This window comes from Symphalangus syndactylus, chromosome X (assembly GCF_028878055.3).
Source record: "Symphalangus syndactylus isolate Jambi chromosome X, NHGRI_mSymSyn1-v2.1_pri, whole genome shotgun sequence".
Classification (NCBI taxonomy): domain Eukaryota; kingdom Metazoa; phylum Chordata; class Mammalia; order Primates; family Hylobatidae; genus Symphalangus; species Symphalangus syndactylus.
Window position 1 is genome coordinate 72,892,914 of NC_072447.2, and position 13,160 is coordinate 72,906,073.

The 13,160-nt window shown below is 41.5% G+C and overlaps 1 protein-coding gene across 4 annotated transcripts in view; it reads right to left on the reverse strand.

Moving 5' to 3' along the window:
* ZC4H2 (zinc finger C4H2-type containing) overlaps positions 1-13,160 on the reverse strand; it is a 122,407-nt gene that overhangs the window by 57,873 nt on the left and 51,374 nt on the right. Inside the window, exon 1 of one of the 4 annotated variants that reach the window (XM_055267820.2) lies at positions 4,728-4,918. The exons of 2 other annotated variants lie outside the window; for them this stretch is intronic. In XM_055267820.2, coding sequence (XP_055123795.1) covers positions 4,728-4,780 — 53 coding nt within the window. In that variant the 5' untranslated portion in view covers positions 4,781-4,918. Of the gene's footprint in view, positions 1-4,727; positions 4,919-13,160 lie in introns of those variants that run through there. One more of the 4 variants, XM_055267822.2, reaches the window with a different exon arrangement.

A 13,160-nucleotide genomic window follows, 5' to 3' on the forward strand; every position in this document is an offset into this window, starting at 1 on the left:
GTGAGGAAAGCTCTTTGTGTATGGATATGTGTACATCAGGGTGTGAGTGTACGCAATACACATGAATGGATGGCATGTGCATTTTAAGGAAATATTGTTATGTACTTGGGGAGCTGGTGTAGGGCTCTGGTCCATTTAATGGTGCCTGTACTCACTGTCTCTGTTTTATTACTGTTATCCTCTCTTTCCCTGTTTTCTATCTCCTTTCTTTTGTTCCTTTCTTGTCTCTCTTCTTCCACTTATCTACATGCTCCTTCATCACCATTTAAAAGTCCAAGGAAGGCCGGGCACGGTGGCTCACGCTTGTAATCCCAGCACTTTGGGAGGCCGAGGTGGGCGGATCACGAGGTCAGGAGATGGAGACCACGGTGAAACCCCGTCTCTACTAAAAATACAAAAAATTAGCCGGGCGTGGTGGCGGGTGCCTGTAGTCCCAGCTACTTGGAGAGGCTGAGGCAGGAGAATGGCGTGAACCCGGGAGGTGGAGCTTGCAGTGAGCCGAGATTGCGCCACTGCACTCCAGCCTGGGCGACAGAGCGAGACTCCATCTCAAAAAAAAAAAAAAAAAAAAAAAAAGTCCAAGGAAAACATGGGCAAAACAGATTAGTGTAGGATTTGGAGGCTGAGGTTGGGAACATAATGTGGGAGTGTGAGGAAAGACAGGGGTGGGCGTGTGTTCAGAGTTAGAAGCAGAAAATGGTCTTTGGGGGGAGAATCCGCTTCTGATGTTTTTCCCACTGCAAATTCTGCCATTGGTGTGAGTGCTGAGTATGAATGTGTATATTTCTGGGCTCGTGTCTGGATGTGTGTAAGGCTCTTAGCTTGACTTCAATAGGTCATTAGATGATGCTGCCGTCATCATTCCTGCTTCTGTCCAGCAAACATTATTTCTTTAACAGAAATATGCTGCTATGCTTATACTTCAGGAGATTTAGGATTAGAGCAGTTGAAGAATTGTGAATAATGGTTAATCAGATAATCAGCATTTGTAAGGGCAGTTAATAACATTGAAATGCGCATGCCATGTGAATAGGAGGATATGTTATTTTTTCTTTCCTAGCTGTGTAACCATGGGAAAGTTGCCTAATCTATCTGATCCTCAATGTCCTTATCCGTAAAATGGGTGTAATAATTCCGATCCCAGATTTCCTTTGGGAAGACTAAATAGTAAATGAGCCAGGAGCTTTTAAATTAAAAGGTGCTTAACAAATGTTAGTTCCTTTCTTCAGTTTCTTTGACCCTTTGCTCCTTCCTTCTTTCTACCTCTCATACATGTTTATCTGTCCATATGTGAACATCAAGTATATATTTATAGTACTTTCTCCATTTTAAATTCTTAAACCAAGTGGCTTAACCTTTGTATATTACTGTAAAATTATCAAAAGCAGTTTAATTTAAGTCACTTTTGGAACACACACATTTGGAATTGTTATGTCTTCTTGGTAGATTGACTATTTTTCATTATGTAATATCCATCTCTGTCCCTAGGAATTTTCTTTGCTCTGAAGTCTGTTTTATTTGATATTAAGATGGCCATTCCTACTTTATTTTGATTAATGTTTGCAAGGTATTTAGACCATTTGTTGTGCACATAATTATTGATACATGAAGGTTAAGCCTGCCTTTTTATTTTTTGTTTTCTGTTCATTCTCTGTAATTTTAGTTTCTCCATTTTCTTTGCCTTGCCTTCCTGTGGGTGACTTGAGCATTTTTTAAAAATTCATATTGATTTATTTATAATGTTTTGAGTATATTTCTTTGTACAGCATTTTCAGTGTTTTCTCTCAGTAATATATTATATATACATAATTTATTTAATAGTCTTCTGACATCACCACTTTACATGCTTGAATGAAGTGTAGAAGCATGTCCTTCCCTTTACATCTCTTTACATTCCCCAGTTTACAATATAAATGTGTTAAATATTTCCTCTACATATGCTGAGACCACACTAGATAACATTATAAATTTAGCTTCAATTATCAAACATAAGAAATTTCAAGAGGAAAGAGAAAGTCTACTGTATTAACCATGTTTTTGCTTACTGTTTATTGTTTCTTTCTGTTTTCAGAGCTTACTATCATCTTTTTTTAGGGTATATCTAAATTTCCTTAGTATTTCTTCATTGGAGAATGTCTTGATTACCCATTCAATACTGAAGGATATTATTACTGGACATAGATTTATGGGTTGTCACTTCTTTTCCTTCAGCACTTAAAAAATGCTGGGGCATCATCAGTTTCTGATGATAAATCTGTCATTCTAATATTTTTTTTCCTTTGTTTCTCTTCAGCTGTTTTGAAGAAGTTTCCTTTTTCTTTCATTTTCAGAAGGTTGATTACAATGTGTCTTGGAGTGTGTTTCTTTGTGTCGATGATGTTGGTGTTTGCTCCTCTTCTTGAATCTAAATGTTTACGTCTTTTGCACAGTTTGGGAAGTTTTTAGTTATTATTTTTCCCAATACTTTTCCAATCCTGCCCTCTTTCTCCTGGGAATTTGTTGGCATAAATGTTAAAGCTTTTGTTATAGTTCCACAGTGATTTCTATTGTTTTATATTTGTAAGCTATTTTTTCCCCTCTGTCTTCTCCACCTTACCGCTGAACCTATCCATTGAGTTTTTTGGGGTTTTTATGTTACTGTGTTTTTCAGTTCTAAAAATGTCACTTTGTTCTTCTTTATGTTTTATATTTCTTTGTTGAGACTTTCTATTTATTTTTTGAGATTTTCTACATTATCATTTGTTTCAAGTGTATTGTAACTGCTCACTGAAATGTTTTTAGGACAGGTGCTTTAAGATCCTTATCAGATAATTCTAACATGGGTGTCATCTCAGTATTGGCATCTGTTTATTTTCTCTTCTCATTCAAGTGGATATCTTAGTATGGAAAGTGATTTTTGATTAAAAGTCGGATACTCTGGATCTTATTTAAATCTTTTGTTTTAGCAGTCCTCCACCATTCTCTTGGATGGAAGAGGGACAGTAGAAGTCCAGTTTCTCCACTGTCTCTTGACATCCAGATTGGGGAGGGGCTGTTTGTTACTGCTGTTTAGAGGTGAAAGTTTGGCCTTCTCTCTGGGCCTATGCTGATTCCATCCTAGCTGGTTGAGGTAGAAACTCCTAGTTACCACTGGTAAGGGTAGCAGTCATGGTTCTCCATATGGTCTTCCCTGGGAGAGGTCTATTTTCACTGGGGATTAAAGTCCTTGCTCACAACTGGTCCTTCTCTGGGCATGGGGTGGTGGCTCCTTTGAAGCTTGGTGAGAGTGGAAGTCTAGGCTCTCCATTTGTAAGCCTAAGCTTCTGACTAGCTGCATCGTTATTATGACAGCTGGCATTCTACTGTACTAAGGTGTCTCACTTTCTAGCTAGCTTCTGATGCTTTTGCAAAAAAAAAAAAAAAAAAAATGCAACATATTCCCTTCTCCTTTCCAGACTTTGCCTGGGACATAGTGGGAAAAGGAATACCTTTGCAGGCAGACCAACAAAATGTGGCAATTTCAAGCTGTGTGGCTGTGGGAAAATCACTCAAATTCTCTGGGCCTCTATTTCCCCAGCTGTAAAGGAGGAGTAGGAAGCTCACAGGACTCTTGCGGAATGAGCAAAAGTAGGTCAAAGGGCTTGGCACACAGGGGCGGGAAGGGGTTCAATAAATGATAGTTCCCTTCCTTTACCTCTCCTGTAGAAAGAGAGATGCAACCCCTCAAGAAGAAGAAGAAACCAAGGTGCTTTACCTACCACCACTAATCACCATGTGTAGGTCTCATCCAGCACTCTAAGGGTTAAATCTCATGATCAAAGTCTTATTTCTTAAAGAAACACACTTGACATCTTCCACCTTGGGTTCTCAGAAAACAGTCCAGGGAGAGAGCTTGACCCAGGCCACTCTCAGAGTGAGAGCAAAAGCCAAAGCATGGGCTCACGCTGACAAGGGGAGGTGAAGAAAGACCTTGTGCCAGCCCACACAGCCCGCCTGGCGCTATTGTGTTCTGAGCAAGGACAATATCATCGCTTTGCCAAAAGCTGCTCCAGGAGCAACCCGGTAGCGGACTCCACTTCGGCAACTCCCACTTTGCCAGCCCGCCTGTCACCTCCAGCTCCTCAGAGCAGCTGTCGCGATCCCACCATCAGCGCAGCGACCGCGTCCCCAGTCCCCATTGCTCCCATCCCCCTCCCAAGCGCGGGATAGGAAGGAAGAAAGTGGCGAGTGAAAGGAAAACGAGCGCGCGCCATTCTCCCAGCTCCGCCCGCTGAGATTCCTCTGCAACCCCCACTTGGCAGCCCCTGGCAGCAGCCACCAGCCCCGATGCGCTAGACTTAGCTCTCAAAAGCCTTTCCCGAACTCCAGGTTCTGAAGTTGAACAAGAGACTGGAAAAAAATCTCGACTCCTAAAGAGCAAGGAGCCAGACACCTTGGGGCACACAAGTACTTTTAAAAAACGTGTCCATGAATGCAGAGCCCTGACCTCCACCTCGAGAAGAATAAAACTGTCTTGGTACCAACCCCGTGTTTCTTCATCTTTGCTTTCTCAGCCACATCTGGCAAGAGGTCTCTCTCTCTCAACTCTCCTCAGCGCCCCTCCCATCCTCACCTCTCCGGCAAGTCTGTGGTGAATGGGCCCCTTTCCAGCTCCTCTAGACAAACAGCCCAACAATAGATAATTAGCCCTCTCCGGCAACGAAGGGTTGGTTGGAGAGGGGCGGGGAAGGGGACAACGTGCCACTTACCTGATCTCTTTAATGCTTTCCAATTTGCACATGATTTCTTGCTCATCTGCCATACTTTTCACTGTCAATTTCACGTCCCGAGAGATGCACAAATACACCAGCCGAGGGATACAATAGACACAATATAGCCACCTCCTCCGGGCTTGGGGCTATGAGCCTGTGCAGTAGGGGCTTGGAGAGGCCTGGGAGCTGTAGTCCGCAGCTTCAGGGCCAGTCAGGAAGCCCGGGGGCCTGTAGGACTACAACTCCCAGAAGGCCAAGCGAGACAAGCCTGTTTCCCTTCCTGCAGCCGCACTTTAAATCAATTTGTTATAGATAATTATGTCAAAGGTTGTGAAGAGTGCAAAGGAATGGGGATATTCGTCTGGCCAGTGTGGGAAAATGGGGAAAAAATTACTCCTGAAGGCAATTGGAGAGATGAGAGACGTACCCATTCGCTCCCTTCGGGGGCCCTCGCACCTACCCACCCGCAAAAGATTAGCGGTAGTCGCTAATTACGCCTTGGGGATGGAAAGAAACCCTGCAGGGAAAGTAGCTTTGGAGATGTTGAATGTGCTAGCTGCTGCCTGGGGACCAGTAACTTTGGCATTCAATTTAGGGTGGGGCGGGGGTGGGGAAGAGGAGGATGGGAGGAGGGAGATGCTGCAAAAGCTGGGGGAAAGGAGAGTGGGAAGCAGAACCTTGTTACTTCCAGCTACTTACCCATTCAACAAACAATTACTTAAGCTCGGACTTTGCCAGTCAATGGAAGAAGTACTTACTGTAGGAGTCACCGGGTGAGGCAGATAAATAAAAGCAAATCCTTGCCTTTGAGGAACAGAAGAGGCTGAAAATTTACCTATTAATTACAGTACAGTGTGGTGTCAAAATACAGGAATAGATAAGGTGTAACCTGTGCAGAGAAGATGTAAATAGGTCTCAAGAATGACTAAGAATTTGTCAGACCATAGAGGAGAATGAGCTCTCCAGGTGAGGATACAATAGAGAGAGAAAGGAAAGGATGAGTGGTTCAGAGTGCCTGAAATATAGGGTTCTTATATGAGGTGTAGAGGTGGAAAAAAGAAATGGGAGTTGTAGTATTTAGAAAAGGCAGGTAGGAGCCAGACTATGAAATACGTTAAATATCAGACTAAAGGGTTTGGACTTAATCCTATAGGCAGACATTTATCTAATAAACTTTTAAATTAATTAATTTATTCATTTATGAGACAGTCTCACTCTGTCGCCCAAGCTGGAGTGTAGTGGCACAGATCTCGGCCCACTGCAACCTCCTTCTCCTGGGTTCAAGCAATTCTCCTGCCTCAGCCTCCCGAGTAACTGGGATTACAGGTGCCCACCCACCACGCCCGCCTAATTTTTGTATTTCTTAGTAGAGATGGAGTTTCATCATGTTGGCCAGACTGGTCTTGAACTCCTGAGCTCAAGCAATCCACCCGCCTCAGCCTCCCAAAAGTGCTGGGATTACAGGCATGAGCCACTGCGCCTGGCCCTAATAAACATTTTTAAGTGCTTATTCTGCACCAAGTAATGTTTAATTATTTTATGTTTCAAAGCACGGTAGTGATAAGGATGGAGGAATATTTTAGAGAGGGACTCTGGAAGCAAAGTGGAGAATGATTAGAGGACATGAGACCAGGTAAGAGGCAGTTACTCAGAGTGCACAAACAGGCCTAGAGAGCTGGACGTTGGACAAAAGGAAGATGGTGACTCACTCCCAACTAAAGGTGAGTCAGAACTCTCTCTGAGTTTGTCCTTTCTTTTATTGAGCTTCAGTTTCCTCATCTGAAAAATGTACCTAGTGAGCCCACCTCAAAGGCTTGTTGTGAGGCCTCTATGAGATCATTCCCATGATCACGCTGAATACAGGGCTTGGTATTTTGTAGGAGCTTGAGAAGTTTGTGGAACATGAATCTCATGTCATTCGGGATGTCCACAGTGATTTTAAACATTCTCCAGGGAAGAAATTAAAGCCCTTCTCTTCTTTGGATCCAAGATGTAATAACTTTCTTAACCATAAAATTCTCCCTGGTGTCTACATTTTCCTATTGTCTTGAAGGTTGCTATCTTGTACAGCCATTAGTTGGTATTTAAAGAACATTGAGTTGGTTAGTCACAAAGCCTGTGGATCCAGAGCCAAGAACTGGCCCCAGCTCTATCCCGTAAGGGGAAGAGGTAAGCAACAAGCCTGTGTTAAGTGCCTGGCATGTACTGGCTACTGTGCTGAGTCTGATATGTACAATCTATCATTTCATCCTCACAACCACTATGAAGGGGGCAAGTAGATTCATCCTCTTTTAGAAGGAAGAAAACTGACTCAGATAGGGAAAGTTGTTTCGCCAAGGCCACACAATAAGTTATAAAGCTAGAGCCTGTGCCCAATTTAGACCAAGTTACTTGCAGATTAATGAAGAGAGTGTGTCTGGAAAAAAAAAATATATATAGCAACCAAAACTACAATGGGGTCTCAAGTGTATGTATCTATGTCAAACATAAAGTGGTTTATAATGCGTTAATGCTGGCTTGGGGAGAAGTGGAGGGTTTGTATGGGATGTGTGGGAAGCAATTTATGAACAGCCTTTGAGATTTTAAACCTAATGTCTCTCTCTTTTTCCACTGTCCCCTTCACCCTAAGAATCCTTACCACTGACTATGTTCACACATCTGGTAAAAGTCTAGATGTGGGTATGTATCTGTTTCAATTAAATATGTTAATGGGTTTAGAGTCTGATTTGGTAATAATTTGGGAACTATCTTGTCTTTCTAGCCTCACTGAAATCCCAGTTTACAGATGAGGAAACTGAGACCAAGAGAGGCAAAGGACTTGTCCGACGTCACCTAACTTGGCTGAAACAGAACCAAGACTCCTGACTCAAGGGCCGGTGCTCTTCCTATGGCCCCATGTGGCCTGTATCAAGCTGCTGCTGCTACCATGGGGCCTGAATGTCTCTGTTACTTTTCAGCCAGAAGGTGCACTCCAATATAGGGTGTCTGCAGAGGGCCAAGCATGTCCCATGCTTCCAACTATGGATATTTAAGGGAGATAGCAGTTAATCTAAGAGAAGAGGCCGTGGGAAAACCTGGAGCTTGGAAGAAGGTTTGTGCTATTTGTAACAATTAAAATGTCCAAATATAGAAAGAGTAATATGCCTCTTAGCTTCCGTTGGTTTGCTTTTGGCTCCTTGACCTCCTTGAGAACAGATGTCTCACCTGTTCCTTGCTGAGTTTTAAGAATCCAGGCTAGCAGTGAGAGGAAGGAAAATGTTGTAGAGAAAGAGTGGGGAAGAGAAGGAAACCATAGCCTTCTGCCCCTTCTTCTGAAGCAGCACTTAAAACAGTATCTGCAAGCCAAGGTGGTGGCTTTTCCATAGTAAGTGTTCAGTAGCTCTCAATTGATCAGAAGTTTGCAACGGCTGAAACAATATTTAAGATATGGGCTAGCAGTGAGTTCTAATGCATGATTTTATTAGAAGAACTGATTGATTTGAGGGAGTAGAAATAAAAAACATATTAGTTTTATCAGGGCCAACATTATTCTTATTGCTAAGAAACAGGTAAGTCAGGCAGGGTATGTTGGGGTTAATATCATTAAAATGCAAGAAATTAGCAAAAGGGAAGCCAGTCAGTCTCGATTATACTTTCAGGGAATAGATCAAGACTTTAAAAATGGAGGCCAGAATATTGAATTCACAGACATTTCTTTGTACTTCAACAGTGAACTAAACTAAGAGGAGGCAGAGATGCAACAACAGTCTTGGTTCCAAATTGCCTTTCAAAAAGTAGTGCAAATTACTTATTAAATTTCTCATTATATTTCTTAATCAGCATTTCTAAGAGAAAAATGAGCCAAAAGTTTTCAGCCCAAAAATGTTTATTGTGCACCTATGATATGTCAGGAACCATCGAGGTTTTAGTGAAGATTTCATAGCAGATACGACAGACATGGGCCCTGCCCTTACTAAGCTTACCATTTAGTGAGAGAGACCAGCTATTACAAAGATCATGCATACATATATAGCTATACCTAGCAATCAGGGCTTGAAATAAGTCTAGGTTCTGTGAGCACACACATAAGGGGAGAACCAATTTAGTCCTGAGGAGTGAGCAAGGAGTCAGGGAAAAGCTTCCTGAACAAAACTAGGCAGGATGAGAGAGGAAGGGAGGGAAACAGCAGGAGGCATCGAGGATTAATTCATGCAAACAGCCAACAGATATTTACTGAACACTTACTACATGCCAGGCACTCTCCTAGGTTCCAGGGATATATAGTGCTTTGCATGTATTAAGTTAGTTTAATCCTTGCAAAAACTTCACAGGAAGTATATATTATTATCATCTTTATTTTACAGAAGAGGAAGTTGAGGCACAGAGAAGTTAAGTAACTTGCCCAGAGTAACACAGCTAGTAAGTGGCAGAACTGAGATTCAAATTTAGAGAGTCTGCCTCCAGAAGCCATGCTCTCACCTACTATATTCTATTAGTTACCCAAGATCCCAGTTCTTAGGAAGTTTACATTCTAGTAGGAGGAGCCAGAAAATAATGACAGAAAAGAAAAAAAAATAAACATAATAATATTAGGGGGAGATAAGCCCATAAGACACTAATTGAGGATAATAGGACAGAATGGTGGCAGGAGGGAGAATGTTTTAGTTAGGATGGTCAGGGAAGGCTGCTGTTCAGCGATGACATTGTAGTGGAGACATAAGGAGTTGGGCATACAATGATCTGGAGGAAGAGTGCTCCAGGCAGAACGAATAGCCAGTGCAATGGTCCTGAGTCAGAAAATGCTTAGCCTATGAAAAAAAAGTAGGTAGGGCTCTGGCTGATTAAGGGGAGCAGAAGTAGACTGAGGAGACAATTTATATCATTAAACTTTTATTCTAAAAACAGGGTCTTGTAAACCATGGTGATGAGTTTGGGTTTCATTCTAATTACAATAGGCAGACATTGAGGGTTTTAAGCAGGGGAGCAACATGATCTAGTTTTTAAACATCACTGACTGCTGTGAGAACAGATTTTATTGGGGCAAAAGTAGAAGTAGGAAAACCAGTGGGAAAACTATTATGGTTTTCCAGGAAAGAAATTATGGTGGCTTGAATTACAGTAGTAATAGTAGATATGAAGAAAAATGGGCTGATTGGAAACATATTATTGGGCACAGAACTGATATGATTAGCTCATGGATAGGATGGAGAGGTACGGAGGGAGAGATAAGGCATCTAAAATGACTCCTGGATTTTTGGCTTCAGTAATAAGGTCAGTGGCATTCACTGAGACAGGAAAGACTGGAAGAGAACCGTACGATGTTAGAGCTGGAAGGCACTCACCTATGGTATATGGAAAAACTGAAGAACAGAAATGGCAATTCACCTCCCTAGGTTAGGGAGTTAGGAGCTGAGATAGTTAATCTCATTCTTCACACTCTCTCAGAAAATTTTCATGTTCTCCATCGCTTCAGCCCTTCAGCTGGGGTGTTGAGGGGTGTGTTTCAAGCCTTAACTTTGAAGATTCCCCTAGGAGATGGGACTTGTGGGTGATTAGCTAGAATTTGTATCTGCTTACATAGACAGTGCTAGGTATTCTCAGGCAATGTTTCAGCTGAGATTCTTGCTGTTTTTGATGGCTTTATGTCATTGAACTTTCACTCCTCTATTCTTTCTCACCTACCCAATGTCACTGACCTAGATCCCCCAAATGCAAATTTCAGGGAACAAAGATCTGGCAGTGGAAGTAGGGGAGTCCCACTTTTCCCCTCTGCAAGTCTGAAAAACCCTAGTGTAAAAAATCCTATTATAAAAGCAGTCTAGTGTACATCTACTGCGTTTTCTTAGTAAACTTTCATCCACACCCTCCCCTCTTCTTCAATTCCCACCTCTTTGAAAGTGACCAAAACTGACTGTCTATCTCCAATGACTTTCCATTTCTAACAGCCTCCTTTATATCACCAGAACTAAGTATGGGATTGAGTTTCCAAAAGGGCTGAGTCTTACCAGGTTCCCTGCACATCTTTCCCAGGCTGGGGTACTTTAGAACTACTCATAGGGCCCTTGTCCCCCTCATAGAGCTGTTTAATGATTAAATGAAAAGAGATAAGGTGTGAGAAAGCACCTAGCACATTGGTTGAATTATAATAGGCATTCATTACAAATATCCCTCATCTTCTCACCACTTGCCCTAATTCTCAGAGTCATTTTGAGAACCCAAATTTGGGGATAATTCAGTGAATAGAAACAGGAGAGAAGCATGAAAAAACTATAAATAAGTTGTCTTGATTTAGGCTTGAGAAGACAATGACAGAGGCTTCATTTAGAAATCTCAAAATGGACAGGGCAGCATTTGATGTGAAGGTTGTAGCCATTATTTCCCCTAAGTCTGGGGCAAAAATGGCTTCAATTATAGTAGAAGCGTTAGAGGGATGATAACTTATAAAGCCACAATGGCAGATAAGCAACCCCAAGGAAAAGATGGACAGATTCAACTGTATAAAAATGTACAATGAAAAATGGCACTCATAAAATAAAAATGAAACAGACTGGGAAAGTAAAAATAACTCATAAATCTTAGTATTACCCCACCCAGGGGTTGGTTGCATTGTAAACAATAGACCAAACCTTATGCCTATGAATGAAACATCTGGTATCTGCAAGTAAATGGATTGGGAGAGGAGTGGGAAGGCAGATGTCCTCTCCTGGGCCTTCAAAATCCCCTTGCATATATCACATATAATTGCCCAGCTTGACTTCCCAGATACCCCTTCCTTTCCTAGCACAGGTGGCAGTATGCATAGTGGTGAGGCACCCAGACTCTTCAGTCAGGCTGCCTGAGTTCACCTCTGGTCTCTACTATTTTTAGCTATCTGACTCAAGGGCAAATAACTTCCCCTCTATGGGTTTTGGTCTCTCATATGGAAAATGGAAATGATAGTCATTGTAAATAACTCTTAGGTTGTAATTAAATTAATAAATGGAACTGGCTAAAACAGCATAATAAATACTATAGAAGTATCTGCTATTATTATTAAGATGGATATTCTTCAATAAACTTTCTTGTTACCTCCTTGTTTTCCATCATTGGCAGCCTAGCTCCCCTACCAGACAGGTTCCTATTATCCTCTAAATCACAAGACTTGAAAAGGATTGTGCTTATCTACTTGGGAATGAAAATGCCAAATAAATGCATCATAGACATGGCCAATCTGTCATAAAATTGAGGATATAACAAATTTAAACATCTGACATTATTTAAAAATAGGAAAATCATGTTCCCAGTCCTATAAAATGACCATAAATTTACTATATACACTGATTACATGATCTACTCTTCCAATTAATAAGTCATATATAGTGTATGTTAGCACATAAAAATATATCTCAACTTATATCATAAACTAGATAAAAAAATAACATGTAGGTCTACGGAATACTATTCAAACATTTAACTTAAAAAAGTTTTGCCTTCTAAAAATTTAGATAAGCTTTTTGGGGAATAATTTGAATGATTTTGGGTTTCTTGAGGGAAAAAGAGTAACTGAAGAAACAAAGGAATTCAAGAAATGTCTTCTTGACCCAACATTTCACTTCAACACGTTTATTAGTACACTCCTTGTTTTCTTTGTTGAAATTTTAGATTCAGGGGGTACATGTGCTTGTTTGTTACATGGATATTATATGCATAATGGTGGGGGTTGAGCTTCTAGCATACCCATCACCAAAATATTGGACATTGTACCCAGCAGGTAGTTTTCAACCTGCACCTCCCTCCCATCCTCCATGGTTTTTGAGTCTCCAGAGTCGACTTTCTCCACCTTTATGTCCATGTATACCCTTTGTTTAGCTTCCACTTATAAGTGAGAGCATGTGATATTCTATTTTCTGCTCCTGTGTTAATTCACTTAGGATAATGTAATCACCCAATGGGTTCATCTTGCTCACTGCCCAGAAAAGCCAATGCATTGAGAACGGAAGGTTTTCACAATAGAAAAAGAGTTCGATAAATGCAAAGCCAGCTAAACAAGAGGACAGGAGTTTATTATTACTCAAATCAGCCTCCATAAAAATTTAGAGGCTAGGGATTTTTAAGAACAGCTTGGTGGGCAGAGGGCTAGGGAATGGGGAATGCTGTTTTGTTGGACTGAGGATGAATTCATAGGGAGTCAAGGCTTGTTTTCTTGCACTGAGTCAGTTCCTGGGAGTTGGGGCACAAGACCAGATGAGCCAGTTTACTTGTCTGGGTGGCCCAGCTGGTCCATCAGAATGCAGGGTCTGAAAAATATCTCAGACACCAATCTTAGGTTTTACAACAGTGATGTTATCTATAGGAGCAACTGGGGAGGCTAGCAATCTTGTGACTACTGGCTGCATGAATCCCGAGCCATTATTTCTTATCTTGTGGCTACTTTGTTAGTTTTACAAAAGAGGCCTGATCCCTAAGCAAGAA